The 15,249-nt window shown below is 32.1% G+C and overlaps 1 protein-coding gene across 1 annotated transcript; it reads right to left on the bottom strand.

The window, feature by feature from the left end:
* Nucleotides 1-1,139: 1,139 nt before the first annotated feature.
* LOC143064347 (uncharacterized) lies at nucleotides 1,140-13,745 on the bottom strand. The gene is made up of 8 exons (XM_076237109.1): nucleotides 13,656-13,745; nucleotides 12,658-12,840; nucleotides 10,706-10,812; nucleotides 9,806-9,932; nucleotides 6,377-6,484; nucleotides 4,616-5,002; nucleotides 3,713-3,797; nucleotides 1,140-1,762 (listed from the first exon to the last, which is right to left on the bottom strand). The coding sequence occupies exons 1-8, from the start codon at nucleotides 13,693-13,695 to the stop codon at nucleotides 1,228-1,230; spliced, it is 1,572 nt and encodes a 523-aa protein (XP_076093224.1). The 5' UTR covers nucleotides 13,696-13,745; the 3' UTR covers nucleotides 1,140-1,227.
* Between the last annotated feature and the right edge of the window lie 1,504 nt (nucleotides 13,746-15,249).

Raw genomic sequence — 15,249 nt, forward strand, 5'->3', positions numbered from 1 at the left:
AGTCAGTTCACTTAGACAAAAAGGTTTGGGAATAAATAATTGAGAAAAAATTATTGCTACATTTATATGTTTGGCTTTTCCAAACAAAATATTCTGAAAGTTTCCTCGTGCAAAATTTTACAAAACTGTTTCAGACAAAATGAGTGTTTTAATCAAGATTTGTAAAATGTTCTATTTGATCTGACGCCAAGAAACAACTTGAAGGTAAATAATGGAGATCTTACATAGTACCGTACAACACAAGGAAAATTCAAAACGGAAAGTCCCTAATCACATGGTAAATTATAAGCGCAAGCACCTCAAACGAATGGATAACAACGGTCATACTCCTAAACTGCAACAGGCATTTTCTTATGTAGAAAATGATGGAATAAACCTGTGTTAAAAGTGTATCCTTCCGATATACTGAAGGAATATTTTGATGTGAATAATGAGAAATGAATTGCAAAGGCGGTGTAACATGATACAACTTAATTCAAGCACACAGTTTAGACAAAGTGTTCTGTAACAGTGCTACAAATGTCTATAAATGAGTTTTGTCGAAAAAAATTGATTCTTGTAAACTTTGTTCTTGTTTATAAGCTGACAAATTCAAAGATATTTTGTATGTATTCTAGTCGATAATAATTTACCTGATTGTTTTTACATATATTAAGCTCATCCACATGACAAATGAGGAAATATTAATTTATAACGGATATGATACGTGACATTGCTCTAGGAATTTCCTCTCGAATAAAATCATTTTAAAAGTGGCAAAATTATTTTTGAATCCTCTTAAAAGTTTTATCTATTGGATGTGCATGTTTATATATGTATGTGTGCATGTCTTTACCACAAAGTAGATTGTTGCGACAAATTCAAAAACTAAATCACGGCATAAATCACGCAAACTAATTCACGCAAATAAATTGGTCCATGAACTATAAATCTTTAACCCGAGGTTTATCAGCAAATAATGCTCTCAATTTTAAACGATCTGTCGATTCGCACGTAGCGTTAATATTACGGACAACCATTTATGATATTTTAAGATTGTAACGATAGCATTTGGATTAAACGATACATTCCTCATTAACTACCTTTTTAAAAAAATCTTAATTTCGGAATTTTATTTGAAGGCCAACAAATACATTCAATCTTTGTGTAAGCTATTTATTGCGTCACTACATGAAGAGAGTTGAGAGTTTCCACTGAACATGAGGTTTGTATTTGATCAAAGGCAGACTACTCTAATTTACGTATTGTTACAATAGGTTTGAAATTGCTTTTCTCTAAGACTTGTTCGTCTGAGTTTGGTTTGAATGTACTAATTCTCTGTAATGTTCTAGGATTGTTGCCTTGTGATGTTTCTGCTTTGTCAAATAACGATTTAATACTATGGCCTGCTCCGTAATGCTGCGACATAAACCTCAGGTTTTCGAAAGGTTGATTTTCCATTGGCCGATGCCTAAAACTAACACTCGCAAATTCTGGCGTACTGATATTCTGTCGCCCTTTTATGTTCCTTTTGTTACTGCTACTGGAGGCTGAAGTAAGTCCATCATTCGAGTCTTCTCGTTTTGTTACATCGTACCGAGTAAAGGAAAGATTCCTAGACATTTTTTTCATCTCTGTAGATAATCGTCTCGCAAGACTTTTTCTGTCTTTTCTTTCTCTTTTTATTCGTTGTTCCTGTGCCACCATATCAGCGGAATATCTATCATATTCAGATACTTCAACTATTTCAAAATCCTTTTCTTCTGGAATATGTTTCGCTTTCCTGTGAAAAGAAAGTTAAATACTAGTATACCTTAAGTCAAGTTAAGGAAATGTAATTGAAATCATTATTTCCGAAATTCATTATGATTGTCCGACTTGAAGACATTGCGGTAACATCAATAACTGCGTTTTTCACCTCTGATTTTATTAGTTTGTCTGGTCATTGCTTTTCTCTTATGAATTATTTACCATTTTGTTATTCCGAGGTCTTGGTTGGATAGTTATCTCGTAGGCAATCAGATACCACCTTCGATTTGAAAATGAATGAAAAGTTATTCTCTAATAAATGACCTTTGTAATTGAAGTAAGCCTTTCTAATTTAACCTTCACCCGTACAGTTCAGACATTGAGACATCCAGAGTGAAGTTAATGCATTGGAAGCTTCAGGGATGTGGCTAGAATGAAACTTTGAAAAAGACAGGACAGGAGTTTTGGGTTTAAAAAAGGCATGGTGAGCAACTTTGAAAATAAATAAATTTAATTTAATAGAACACAAACCAGGACCGAATAGAGTGAAAAATAAAAAGGCAGGACAGAGATAATAACTTTAAAAAAAAATGCAGGACGCAATTTGTCATCCTAGCCACCCCTCCCCATAAAAATCAAATGGTAACTCCCTTATCGTCATTTTGGTCTCTGGTAGTCATTTTTATTTTGATAAAACTATAGAATTATAAATCAAATCGTTTAATGATAAAAATAAAAAGATTATAGTGAAATGTTTTTAGGAGGAGTAGTGTCCATTACGGACAACAGAACAAGGATGTAAACACATACATCAAATATAGTCAACAGAAATACAAATGGACGGTGAGACATTGTACATGTAAGAGGCTTAATAGTGATCTATAATCCTTTCCGTGTGGCATTGGGTAATCATATGTGTATTGAATTATATAGTTGTCTTAAAAACGCATAGTTTTGAATTACCCACATTTCCACAATCTTTTGAAAATTACTTTCTTATTGGGTACTTTTTGTTCAACAAAGCTGTTCCTTGTAATTATATATTAGGTTTAGATAAATAAATTATTTTCTTTTATCTGTTGTAAACTTTGTTAGCTTTTTCTGTTTGTAAAAAAAACTAATGTTCTTTGAAATGAATAACAATACGATTTACTGTTCGGCTCTTTTTAATAAAATTTTTAAATCAAAGAAAAAAATGAAAATCTTATGTTGTGATAACGCTCTGAGGATCTTCAAGGGACACAAGATACGAGACATATAAATCATTAGTGAAAGGAAAATAATGAATTCGTTTTTAGCAGCCAGTATGGTTTAATTTTTTTTTTTAAAATCTAAGAAACATTGATAATGAATTATTCACTTGCAAGTTAATAATTCTTCCTCATTCAATCCGTATTCATGTGACAAATTTAACCCCTTAGCTAGAGGATTTACGCATGAATTATGCGTGTTTAGTTATTTAAAGGAAACATTGAAAATTAAACAAAGGTCAATTATTTGATTGAATGATTCGATCCAGAATAACATATTCTAATACAAATATAAACGATGTTTAACATTTATTTTTAACCTATGATACGATATTAAACAGACCTAGAAAAATTAAATTGCTCGAGTTCGCTATGTATTTATATCCATGTGTATGTATATATCGCTTAATATGACAAGAGGCAGTCTTCGGGATGAACTCGATAGTTAATGAGATGACTCTAGACTAAAATACATTATTTAAAATAATATTATCAATCCCATACCTTCTCAGTTATAATCCTGGTACCTTTGATAACTATGCGTTAACAAGACTTTGTATTATATTGATATACGTTTAGTATGGTATTAATTAATTATGAAAATATGAGTCAAATCGGTCGATTTTGACAGCAAATGCTTAATTAATGTAAAAATGTATCTTTTTTAAAATTTTAAGCAGATATTTACGATGACCCATCCCTATACAAAACCATCTACAGAATAAAATACGTACCTGTTTTTCTTAATTACACAGAATGAGACAACGAATATGATAAGAACAGTACCGACAAATCCGAGAATAGTAAACATTAGCCAGTCTGTAAATATAATCAAATCATTCTTATATTCTATCTTTATGTGTTCATATAACATTATTATCATATTGTATATGTATGTGTATGTATGACCGACTATTTTCTTGTGCATTCACATTGTTGTATGGTTCTATGTATAAGGGTCAGCACTATTTGCCTTGTCTTTTTGACACATCATAATTACATCACTCATTATTTCTGAAACAGTTTTGTAAAATTTTGCACAAGGAAACTTTTAGAATCTTTGTTTTGAAAGCCGAATATGACGTTTCGTCCCCGAGGGTATCACCAGCCCAGTAGTCAGCACTTCAGTGCTGACATGAATATCAATTATCTTCATACATTTCCTGTTACAAAACTTTGAATTTATTCGAAAAACTAAGGATTTTCTTATCCCCGAAATGGATCACTTTAGCCGTATTAGGCACAACTTTTTAGAATTTTGGGTTCTCAATGCCCTTCATCTTTGTACTTGTTTGGCTCTATTTTGATCTGATCGTCACTAATGAGTCTTAATGCCAGCCCATAATTAACTTGATTTATTTTAGATTTGTTTTTTCTCTTATATATTTCTTAACCTTCTTAGGTAACGACCTACTTCAAAAAGAGTGGGGTATCATTTTTTTCCAAGCAGATTTCCTATTTTTCTAATAGATTACAATGTTAAATTTAAAATAAATATGATTATTGATAGCGTGAAATTTGTGAAATAATCTCACTTAGACAAAAAACATTTACCCCCCCCTTTTCTTGAAAGTTAAATGGTTGTTCCCGAAAGCGCTATTTATTTGTCTTCCTTTATATTGAAGTAATAAAAATACCTAAAGAAGCGATCTTCATTTGCAGAGGATCAGTTGTTAGTAACTGTGAGAAAGTAGTTGCCTCGAAAGTATTTCCATTGTCCTCTTCAGTTGTAAATTGGTTGGAAAATGTTGCTGCTTTGTCTCCCGTCGTAGTAACTTGTTTGATAGTCGACAATATGGTTGGTATTACAGATGGTATAACATTATGTTGTGTAGTTGTGACTAGTTCCGTTGTTTCCTCTGATTCTGTATATTTTGTAATTATTTGGTTGCTTTCAGATGTCGTCGCACCTGTCTTTTCGGAAACAGTTATGTCAGTTGTTGAGTGTGTTGTCTGCTCCTGAACAGTTGTGACTTGATACTGTGTTTTGTGGTTACAAACATTGTTAGTACCTTCAGTCGGCACTAGAATAGAAATGACGTTTTGGTAAAGCTCGACGTTGGCTAACTTAACGTGTTTGATGCAAGATCTCTATAGGAAACATTTCATTGTTTTTATATATAATTCTTTAAAAACCCTCAGACAAAGAAGACTCTAAATTGTACTGACAGCTCTAAGGCTATTTGAAAATTATATTTAAATTATTGATTGAAATAGAAATATCTAATCGCAACAACTCATGCATTTATACTTTGATGAGAAGGGAAAGCTCAAATCAAAGCAATACAAAATTGCATATAAAAATGCATTAACATGGGTTCATGTATTCTTTTTTTTCTAACCAAAAGTCTATCAATGTTTATGGTAAATAAAGGCTAATAACACTTTTTTCCAATTAGTTAATTCCTAAAATTGTAAAGACAATCATTGCTGAAACGTATACAATATTTATGAAAACGTTTTATGTCATTATTTCAGTTAAAAACAAGTGCATGCATGATATAAAGCCCCTTTTAGTTTCTTATATAATAATGTAACAAGCATGCCTTTTTATATAGATTACTTTACTGTCAGTATTGGTTTTGGTCATTGTAGGGAGCTAAACGGTCAATTTACATGTGCCTATAATTGATTACATATTTGTCATTTGTTCTCTTTTGTAAAGTTGTCATAAGGAATCATACCACTTCTCTTTTTTTATATAGTCAGTGAAAGACAATCTTGATTAATTTTCTAGAGCTTCGATAACAAGGAATATCTAACCTATTTTAAAGAGAATCGATTCGCTTAAAATAATGTTTTTCAGCACCCAAACGTTTCATTGCACGACGTTAGGAGTTTTAATGCTACCTATTCATACTCTCAAACCTTTTTACGATTAAAATGAATTTGTAATACAAAAAATATAAAATAAAAGTTTCTGATGTAGTCATTCATAAATGCTAAAGATTGTGTTCGCTCATATAATTCTGAGTTGTCAAAATGTTGAATTTATAACTTTGTTACTATTGTTTTAGGAATAATTTTTTGCAATATAAGCTTTTGAAAATACTGTGGATTCATTTATTTTCGTGGATACCAATTTTCGTGGATTAAGAAAAACTTGCATATTCGTGGGTATTTAATTTCGTGGTTTTGCTGAAGTCTGCATACAAACCTATAGAAAAATTATCATTCGTTGAATATTTAATTTCGTGGTTTGACTGTGCCCACGAAATCCACGAAAATTGGTATCCAACGAATAATAATGAATCCACAGTATACAAAAGATTAGAGTTTTGCTTTTGAAAAACATTATACCAAAATACAATGCAAGACAAACTGAGGGTCGACAGGTAATAAGTTTGTACTTATACTTCTAACATGGCCATGTAATATAACATATTGGTAACTCATACCTTTGCATATAAAGGACAAACTGGTGTCACAGCCATCTGGACGAAGAGCGTAATATACGGAACTACTATAATGTAAAGATTGACAATTTCCTCCAGACATCGAATTGACTGTAATAGGTACATAAAGTATTAACCAATTATAAAATTAGATTACAACAGATATGGATGCACGAAACAAACAACAATTTTGTTAATTCGTGACCTTTTATTACTGACTATGCGGGGTGGATTTTTGTTCATTATGAAATTCCCCTTACGGTCATCTAGTTGTTCACTTCTATATGTCAGTTTGTCTCTGGTGGATAGTTGTCTCATAGGCAATCATACCACATATTCTTAGTTTTATATTAATCTAAAGTGTCGCCCTGACATCAGCTAATTCATCATTGGTATTTTATTTTCTGTAATTCAATGATTGAAATCCAATTTTATTGGATATAGGCATATGTGGTATGAGTGCCAATGAGACAACTTTCCATCCATGTAATAATTTATAAAGTAAACCGTTATAGTTCAAGGTACGGCCTTCAATACGGAGCTTTTAAAATTGGCTCACACCGCAAGCTATAAAGGGCCCCAAATATTACTAGTGTAAAGACACTCAAACGCGAAAAACAACAGTCTAATCTATATAAAAAACGAAAATACAAGAAACATTTGTGAACCACATAAACAGACGACAACCACTGAACATCAGATTCCTGACTTAGGACATGTGCAAACAATTACAGCGGGATTTAACGTTTTTAAACCTTTTCCCTTTTCTGATAATAGTACAACATCACAACATAGAAAGACACACTATAACATATCAATTGGAATGGCTTAAATGTTTACTTTGTTCTTTTAGTTTATAAACCATCATGAATCGACCAACTTGATAGCATCGTTAACCATACTATATGACTTTGTTTAAAGTGTAATACCACTATTGATTTCCCCTATTAGTCTTTGTGTTAAATTTGGCACTTTTCCAAAAAACGTGCAGAATTTTTCATTGTTTCAAATAAAGAAATACTTGGAATGAGTAAAGATTATCCTGTACTACAATAGACAACATTTCAATCCAAACTTCGAAAAATAAATAAAGACCAAGTAACATACATGCCTCAGTGGGAATTGTATGTAGGGTATGCAGATCCTGTTTCCAAAGACGTACCAATGTGTTGCTCATGGCAATAAATAATGCATTGAAAAGTCGTTAGTGATCATAAGCTGCATTTGGTGAAGTCGCAAAATCAATTAAATGAGACAGAGATTCTACACAGATATTTAATAGCAGTGAATCAATTGATGATTGCGTTTGTAAAACTTTCGAATGGAGTTCTTTGACGTTACCATTAGGGAACCTTAGTTCATATCGGTTCCTCAAAGTGACAGCTTTATTATCAAGGAAATGATACTACATAGAAGTGAAATTTGAAAGATTACACTATCTCTTTTGTCAAAAATTATATTCAATCGAACCTCTTCGTCAATTCTTGGATGTAAGTCAATGTATGAAGCAAACATAGCTGTAATATGGCTTTTATTTTTCAAGTTTAATGGGATAGAAGTGTTCAATATATATCTAGACGTACATAATAAGATTAAAATTTGATGTGACGGCATGGGTACTTTTAAAAATTATCATCCTTTACTACAAACAAAAACAGCTGATCTACAAAATACACCATCTACTTGCCAGTATACATAATGTACAGTGTTACAACTCTAGATTAAGCCGACGAGGGAAGTCAGTTATTGACTAACGAAAACTTAATTGTTAAGAACCACTAGTCGGTCGAGTGGTCTAGAGAGCACGTTTGATACAGTCAATGCGGAATTGCTACGATATCACAGAAGCACAGATCAAATCTCGCTAGGAAAATAACAAACATTTGCAGTAGAAATGTTTACAGATATGAGATTGTTGGGCTTTATCTGAGACGAAGTATAGTTATGTATATATATATATATGTCGTGTACAAGTTGAAATTTTGTACATGTTATAATTTGTACATTGCTAAAATACAAGTTATAACATGTACAAAAGTACCTCGTACTGGTACTGGGTCGATGCAACTGCTGGTGGACGTTTCGTACCCCAAGGTATCACCAGCCCAGTATTCAGCACTTCGGTGTTGACATGAATATCAATTATGTGGTCATTTTTATAAATGTCCTGTTTACAAAACTTTTAATTTTTCGAAAAACTAAGGATTTTCTTGTCCCAGGAATAGATTACCTTAGCCGTATTTGGCACAACTTTTTTGAATTGTGCATCCCCAATGATCTTCAACTTTGTACTTGTTTGGCTTTATAACTATTCTGATATAAGCGTCACTGATGAGTCTTATGTAAACGAAACGCGCGTCTGACGTACTAAATTATAATCCTGGTACTTTTGATAACTATTTATAACATGTACAAAATATTGCTTAAAAATGCATTTAACCAGTACAAAATCTGAAAATAATAATAAAGCCTGCTTACACTGGCGATGCACAAAACCGTGCTCTCATGTCAATGATAGTTTACGCACTATCTCTCTCACACTCATATCACTCATTGGGAATCCAGACACAATTAAAATTGCATTTGCCAAAAGTTGAAGCTGGTTTCTACTCAAGTATCCCTTTATTTGTTCATCTTAAGATGTAATTTTATAGCCGCCATGTTCATTCACATTCATTACTACCTCTTTTATGTTTCTTTCATTGTAGCTGCGACGTAAGAAACATATCCGATATCATTTATATAACAGATATTCCATAACGGTTAACCAACTCGTGATGGCGTCCGTACAATTTACGAAGTGATGATTTCAGATTCCCAATGCTTCACTGTTGGAGAGCTGAAAAGGGTCTTCAGTATCAGTATTATTGGATACAGAACTTGCTTCAAATATTGCTTCTAAGTCGTCTTTTGTTTGAATACCAGGCGAGAATACCGAGTAATGTTTATTGACTACATGTGTTTTTTTAAAGCCTTTTAAATTTAGTTATTATAAAAACTATTTATCTGGTCACCACATGTATCAAAAAGGAAACACAAACACATTAATGGACAATGACAAATAAATGATGAAAATACTATTCAGGGTAATGACATGTGTTGTAATAATAGAAACATATTTTTACTTTCAAATTTTGTACAAGTTACAACCATTTTTAAGCAATATTTTGTACATTTTATAACATGTATGAGGTACTTTTGTGCATGTTATAACTTGTTTTTTTTGCATTGCACAAATTATAACATGTACAAAATTGAACAAAATCTGCAACTTGTACACGACATATATACTGCAAATACAAAATGTGATTTAATATTCAATAAACAAAATAAACGTGTATTTGTTTAATTTTATAGTTGTCTAATTGGAAATCATTCCACATGCCCCGACTTTTATATTTATGGTATATTACTTTTTTTAAACAACCTTACCTACTCTATATGTGTCCATACTTCGGAATCCTCCACAGGTCTCTGCGCTGTTTCCTTGACAAACGTTGGAACATTCAGTGTTTGAATTAAAGGTTGTTGTGGATGAAAAGCACATACATGTCTTGCCCTAGAAAATTAATGCAAAGTCTAATTCAAAATAATTTCAAACTGGATAAATAAAATTATTATTACATAACCGGCGATATTGACGCTCACTGTTGGTAGTTTTTATTCCCCGAGGATTTCTCAGTAGTCAGTACTTCTGTGTTGACATCCATTATTATTGATATGGTCATGATTATAGTTAAACTGTTCACAAAACCTTGAAATACTCTGGCTTTCCAGGAATACATTACCTTAGCTGTATAAGCATGACCTTTGGGGATGTTTGGTCCTCCGTGCTCTTCAACTTCGTACTTTATTTTGCCTTTTAAACTTTTTTAATTCACTGATGATAGGTTTTTTTGTAGACTAAACGCGCATCTGCCGCAAATACAAAATTTCAATCATGGTATCTATTGTGAGTTTTTCACATGCAAACACCAATATGTCAATCTAATAAATACAGTAATTTTTATTAGCTTTAAGTGAGTCTTCGCTTGCTAACTTTTTGTCTTCGTTATCAAACAATGCAGTTATATAGTTACACATGATTTTATGCATCACTGCTAAAGCAATTATACAAACTTTTTAACTGTAGAAGACTCTATATAGTTCTTTACATCATTAGTTCTTTTGGGATATATTTGTCTCCTGGCAATCTTGCCATATCTCCTTATGTGTAAATGGGGGGAATTATGACATATCTAAACTCGTTATGTGAAGAAGGACGTCTGTTGCCATCGTAAAATGGAAGAAACAAATATTTTTATATTCATTACACTAAATAATCTAGTATACCTGTACTCCGAATAAAGAATATACACGACAGAACTCGAGGCATTCAACCATCTGATTGTTATCTATCTTTGATTTGATGGACAATGCTAACTTGTCTTCTTTACAACCTATGAATGAAAAAGTAAACAGAAAGTATTACATAAATAAATTTGTAATCGGCAAGCTGAAATAGGCTTATATTAAAACAAACAAATAACAAAAAAAAAACCGAACTCCCGGAAATTCCCAAATCAAAAGACAAAATCAAAACCTCAAACACATTCAACGAATGGATAACAATTGTCATACAACCATTAGCCTTTCAAAAAGGGCTATAGTCGACTCTTAGCTGAGGACAATGGAAAGTGCTCTCGCTTTGTAGATTAATTCATTCACTAGAATAGCCACGTGCATCAATCAACAATTTTTACCACACACGTGAGGTCACACGTTTTGAAGTAGTATATATCGTTTAACGTTGTTGTTTACGAAACTCCAGAAGATTCGGATATTTATAGATAAAAGTTACCTGTGTATCAATATATTATGACCAGGCAAAATCTAATTGCTAAAATAGAGAGGACAAATCCGATACTCTACGGGATTGAAGGACATTTACTAGGTTTGGATTGTCCTAACCAATCAATAAACTTTGATTATTCACGTCTCGTAATATCTTGCAATCAGGTAGCAAGAAAGATCCACGCACTAACTGTCTATCGTTCAATTCTTAATCTCGACTCCTAGGAGTCGATAATTATCGATTTTTCGAATGTAGAAAAGTTTTGATAAACCTGGTGTTATAGTTAGCTAAACCTCTAACTTGTATGACAGTCGGCATAAAATTCCATAATATTGACAACGACGTTATGAGAACATAACAAACATACATAATACATGTACAAATGATAGAAATAAGGATACAGCCGTCAACTTTGTGTTATAATCTTAATCTCTATAAAAACAAACAAATATGTCAACAATGAAACACAAAAAGGCATATAGACAAAGCACACTACATGACGCAAATATGAAAAATAAGAATAAAATATTACCATAATAGCACAACTACAATTGGCAGATGTATAAGTACAAGCCATGCCAAATGGATACTACCAAAAAAAGAACTTTCTGCTCAGACACAAATGACGTTTTACAAGTCTGAGTAGCAGCTGCAAGCTCTTGAATATCGAATAAGTTGGGAAATGTAAAGAAGTTGGTATATCACTACTATTAAGGTGGGGGAAATTGATAGTTTTGAAATTTTATCGTCGTGTTTGTCATAGAATATGCTATTGAGATGACCGCTAATGTTAAATTCGAGGTTCATGTAGAAAAAAAAGACAGAAAAAGCCGTCACGGTGTCTTTTATCTTTTTAATTTCAAGTTCTAGGGAATACTTTAATATGGAATCCAATTATAATAATTGTTAATGGAAAGAACATCATCAATATATCTAAATATGAAAGATAGACAAGAAGAGGCGAACAGTTCGTTCCCGTATTCGATGGGCTTCTTAATGGAAATCTTTAGAAATTACCTGTAGGTCGGTATATCATCAATTTCATAAAACATTTGTTGTGTTTTGTGGTCTGTATCTTTCGGCTCTCTTTTATCCTGATTGGTAGATTATAGATATTGAAACCTGGACATTTTTTTCTTTTATCTTTTCGAGTATGTATGTGTGTTTTTGATATTTATAAATATAATAAGATGCGATATGATTACAAAATGAGATTACTCATTTTAAAGAAAAACCAAACAGCAATGATGTGAATTACTGACAGACAATGTTCGTTCTTCAGCAGTTCAAAAAAACAATATCGTATAGTAAGCTGTAAAAAGACACTGGATAGCAAAATGAAAAACTAACGGATCGCTTAAAATAAGAACATTTGATATGCAATATTGTGCATAATATATAAATTGTTTAAGACAAAAGTTACACAAATGTTGAAATAAATCAAGCCTACCTAGATATTCTGGCCACGGTTTTCCTAGCCATATTTTGGTATTTTGTATACTACATGATGTTATGAAGTTCAGGAGTTCTGGTCCATAAAGCAGTAAGTTACCAGTGAGAACGTGTGTACAATAATCAGAAGCCTTGTTCCAGCTTCTACTCTCATGTATGAAATACAGAGTCCCGGTACAACCTGGATAATTAAGATTAATTTAATCAATTTCAGTAAGATTTTATAAACAGATGCGGATTTAGAAAAAAACATGTGCGCTAAACATTTTGACATATTTCTTGTTCATGTACATATCATACAGTAATTTAGTCCTATAATATCTGAACTCGGGGGCATTATTTTCTATTTCCATTTCCTTTAACTGATTTTGCTCCTTTTTTTTTTGTTTTATTATTATCAACAATGTACATCAGACAAAACATAAAAAAATGAAAATATCAGCATGAAAACGTTAAATAGTGAATATATAATGCGAAGGCATATACTAAAGGACTAACCGTAATTACATGTATGTCTCTCTTTAATTTGTACTTTTGATTAATAAAATTTAAAAAAAAGAAAGAAAGAAAAAGATTGAAAATGAGAAGCTTGGATTTTCCATCCAGCAAATGTTTTAGTTTTCAAAAATAATTAAGTAAATTCTTGAAATATATTATTACAATGTTCAATAGTAATAAACTGACACAAATTATAATTTTAAATCTTGTTAATTCATGACTACAAATGCATTTATTTTTATTTCCATCAACGCAAGGCATGCAATTGTACACCAGGTTCTATTCCAAATTTGTTTTCTATGAACGTTTCCGTATTGAAGGTTATTACAATTTGTTCCCAAAAACTACTCAATGTACGCAATCTGTCAACTTGTACAAGGAACGATGCTTCGATCCCTAAAAGATGTTTGAATAGACGGAACAGAATTCCAGATAGTGTAAATAATTATTTTTCGAATTCGTGAAAAAACAAAAACAAATACATACAAAAATACTCACCCGTTGTTAGAATTAAATAAAAAACTACAAATTTATACATTTGTATACCTATCCATAAGATTCATGTCATGTTGATATTTTGTTGATGACAATTTATCTAACACGGATGCTGTATAAAATCGCGGATTACGATAATCTCTGAATAACCAAGACGGAACTCTCTACTGATCTTTACATGTAAACATCTTTGTTAAAATATACTGACCTACTTTTAAAAACGCAACACTAGATCAGTCTGCTTTATTTTCATTTTCGAATAGGAAATTTTAGTAAATTAAATGTATAAACATAAATTTCATGAATTATTTAATTTTCTTTAAAAAGTTAGCAGTTCAACAGTTTTACAGATGACGTCATTTTTAAAGTTCAAATTATGTGGTATGCACTGAAAGCCTGGTAACAGGTCTTACCTTTATTAGTGGATGTGTCACAGTCGAAGGCAATGACTAATTGCAACCAACACCTAAATGATTGTCAAAAAGGTCAACCACTTCCGTTTGGCATGTTTTGATATCTGTTTTGTACCTTCTGATTTTGCCCCTGTCCATGCATTACAGTGTGTTATAGGAGTTAAGTGGCTTTAGCTCTAGTAATTTTTGGGGCCCTTTATATCTTGCTGTTCGGTGTGAGCCACGGCTCCGTGTTGAAGACCAAACTTTGACCTATAATGGTTTACTTTTAAAAATTGTGACTATTCGGTCGTACTTATGAAGGATATTTGTGGATCTATTTAATAATGTGCATGTATATATATCTGTCTCAAGTCAGAAGCATGGAATTCAGTTATTGTTGTATTGTCTGTCATATTTGTTTTTCGTTTATTTTATTGTTTTTGGTCATTAATCATTAATCGCCGTTGGGTTTATTAATTAAAATCTTCACATTTTACCATAATTGAGATGGGGCCATTTTACTATTCGTTGTTTAAGGTCGAACGGTGACATAAATATATATATATGTTACCTCTTTTGGATGAATGTCGCAGTGGCAATCAAGGAAAGATTTGTCCGTTGGTTCTGACTTTTCTGTACAAAATCAGCTTCATTAAACAAATAGCACTCAGCTGACATTGACAAACATATTTTAAAATGTCTCATAATGATTGTGAAAGGTCTGCTCTAATATGTCAATAACTAGTTAATTTGATGCGAATAAATGAACTTATCATAGATACCAGGATTGAAATTTTATATATACGCCAGACGCGCGTTCGTCTACAAAAAACTCATCAGTGACGCTCGAATTAAAAAATGTTAAAAAGGCCAAATAAAGTAAGAAGTTGAAGAGCATTGAGGACCAAACGTTCCCTTAAGTGTTGCGAAATGCAACTAAGGTAATGTATTCCTGAGATAGAAAAGCCTTAGTATTTCAAAAATCGAACGTTTTGTTAACAGTTAATTTGAAATTACGAACATATCAATGATAAGTCAAGTCAACACAGAAGTGCTGACTACTGGGCTCTGCTGATACCCTCGGGGAATTAAAACTCCACCAACAGTGCCATCGCCCCAGTGGTTGTAAATAAACTCATCATAAATACCTGGATACAATTTTATATTTACAATAGACGCGCGTTCCTCTACAAAAGACTCAT

Source organism: Mytilus galloprovincialis, chromosome 2 (genome assembly GCF_965363235.1).
Source record: "Mytilus galloprovincialis chromosome 2, xbMytGall1.hap1.1, whole genome shotgun sequence".
In the NCBI taxonomy this organism is placed as follows: Eukaryota; Metazoa; Mollusca; class Bivalvia; order Mytilida; family Mytilidae; genus Mytilus; species Mytilus galloprovincialis.

Excerpts from the sequence above, each read along its gene's own strand:
- LOC143064347 (XM_076237109.1), bottom strand. The coding sequence starts at position 13,695 with ATGTATAAATTTGTAGTTTTTTATTTAATTCTAACAACGG. Across the intron at positions 9,933-10,705 it reads ATTCTTTATTCGGAGTACAG|GGCAAGACATGTATGTGCTT; the intron begins GTATACTAGATT and ends TTAATTTTCTAG. Across the intron at positions 5,003-6,376 it reads TTTGTCCTTTATATGCAAAG|TGCCGACTGAAGGTACTAAC; the intron begins GTATGAGTTACC and ends TTTCTATTCTAG.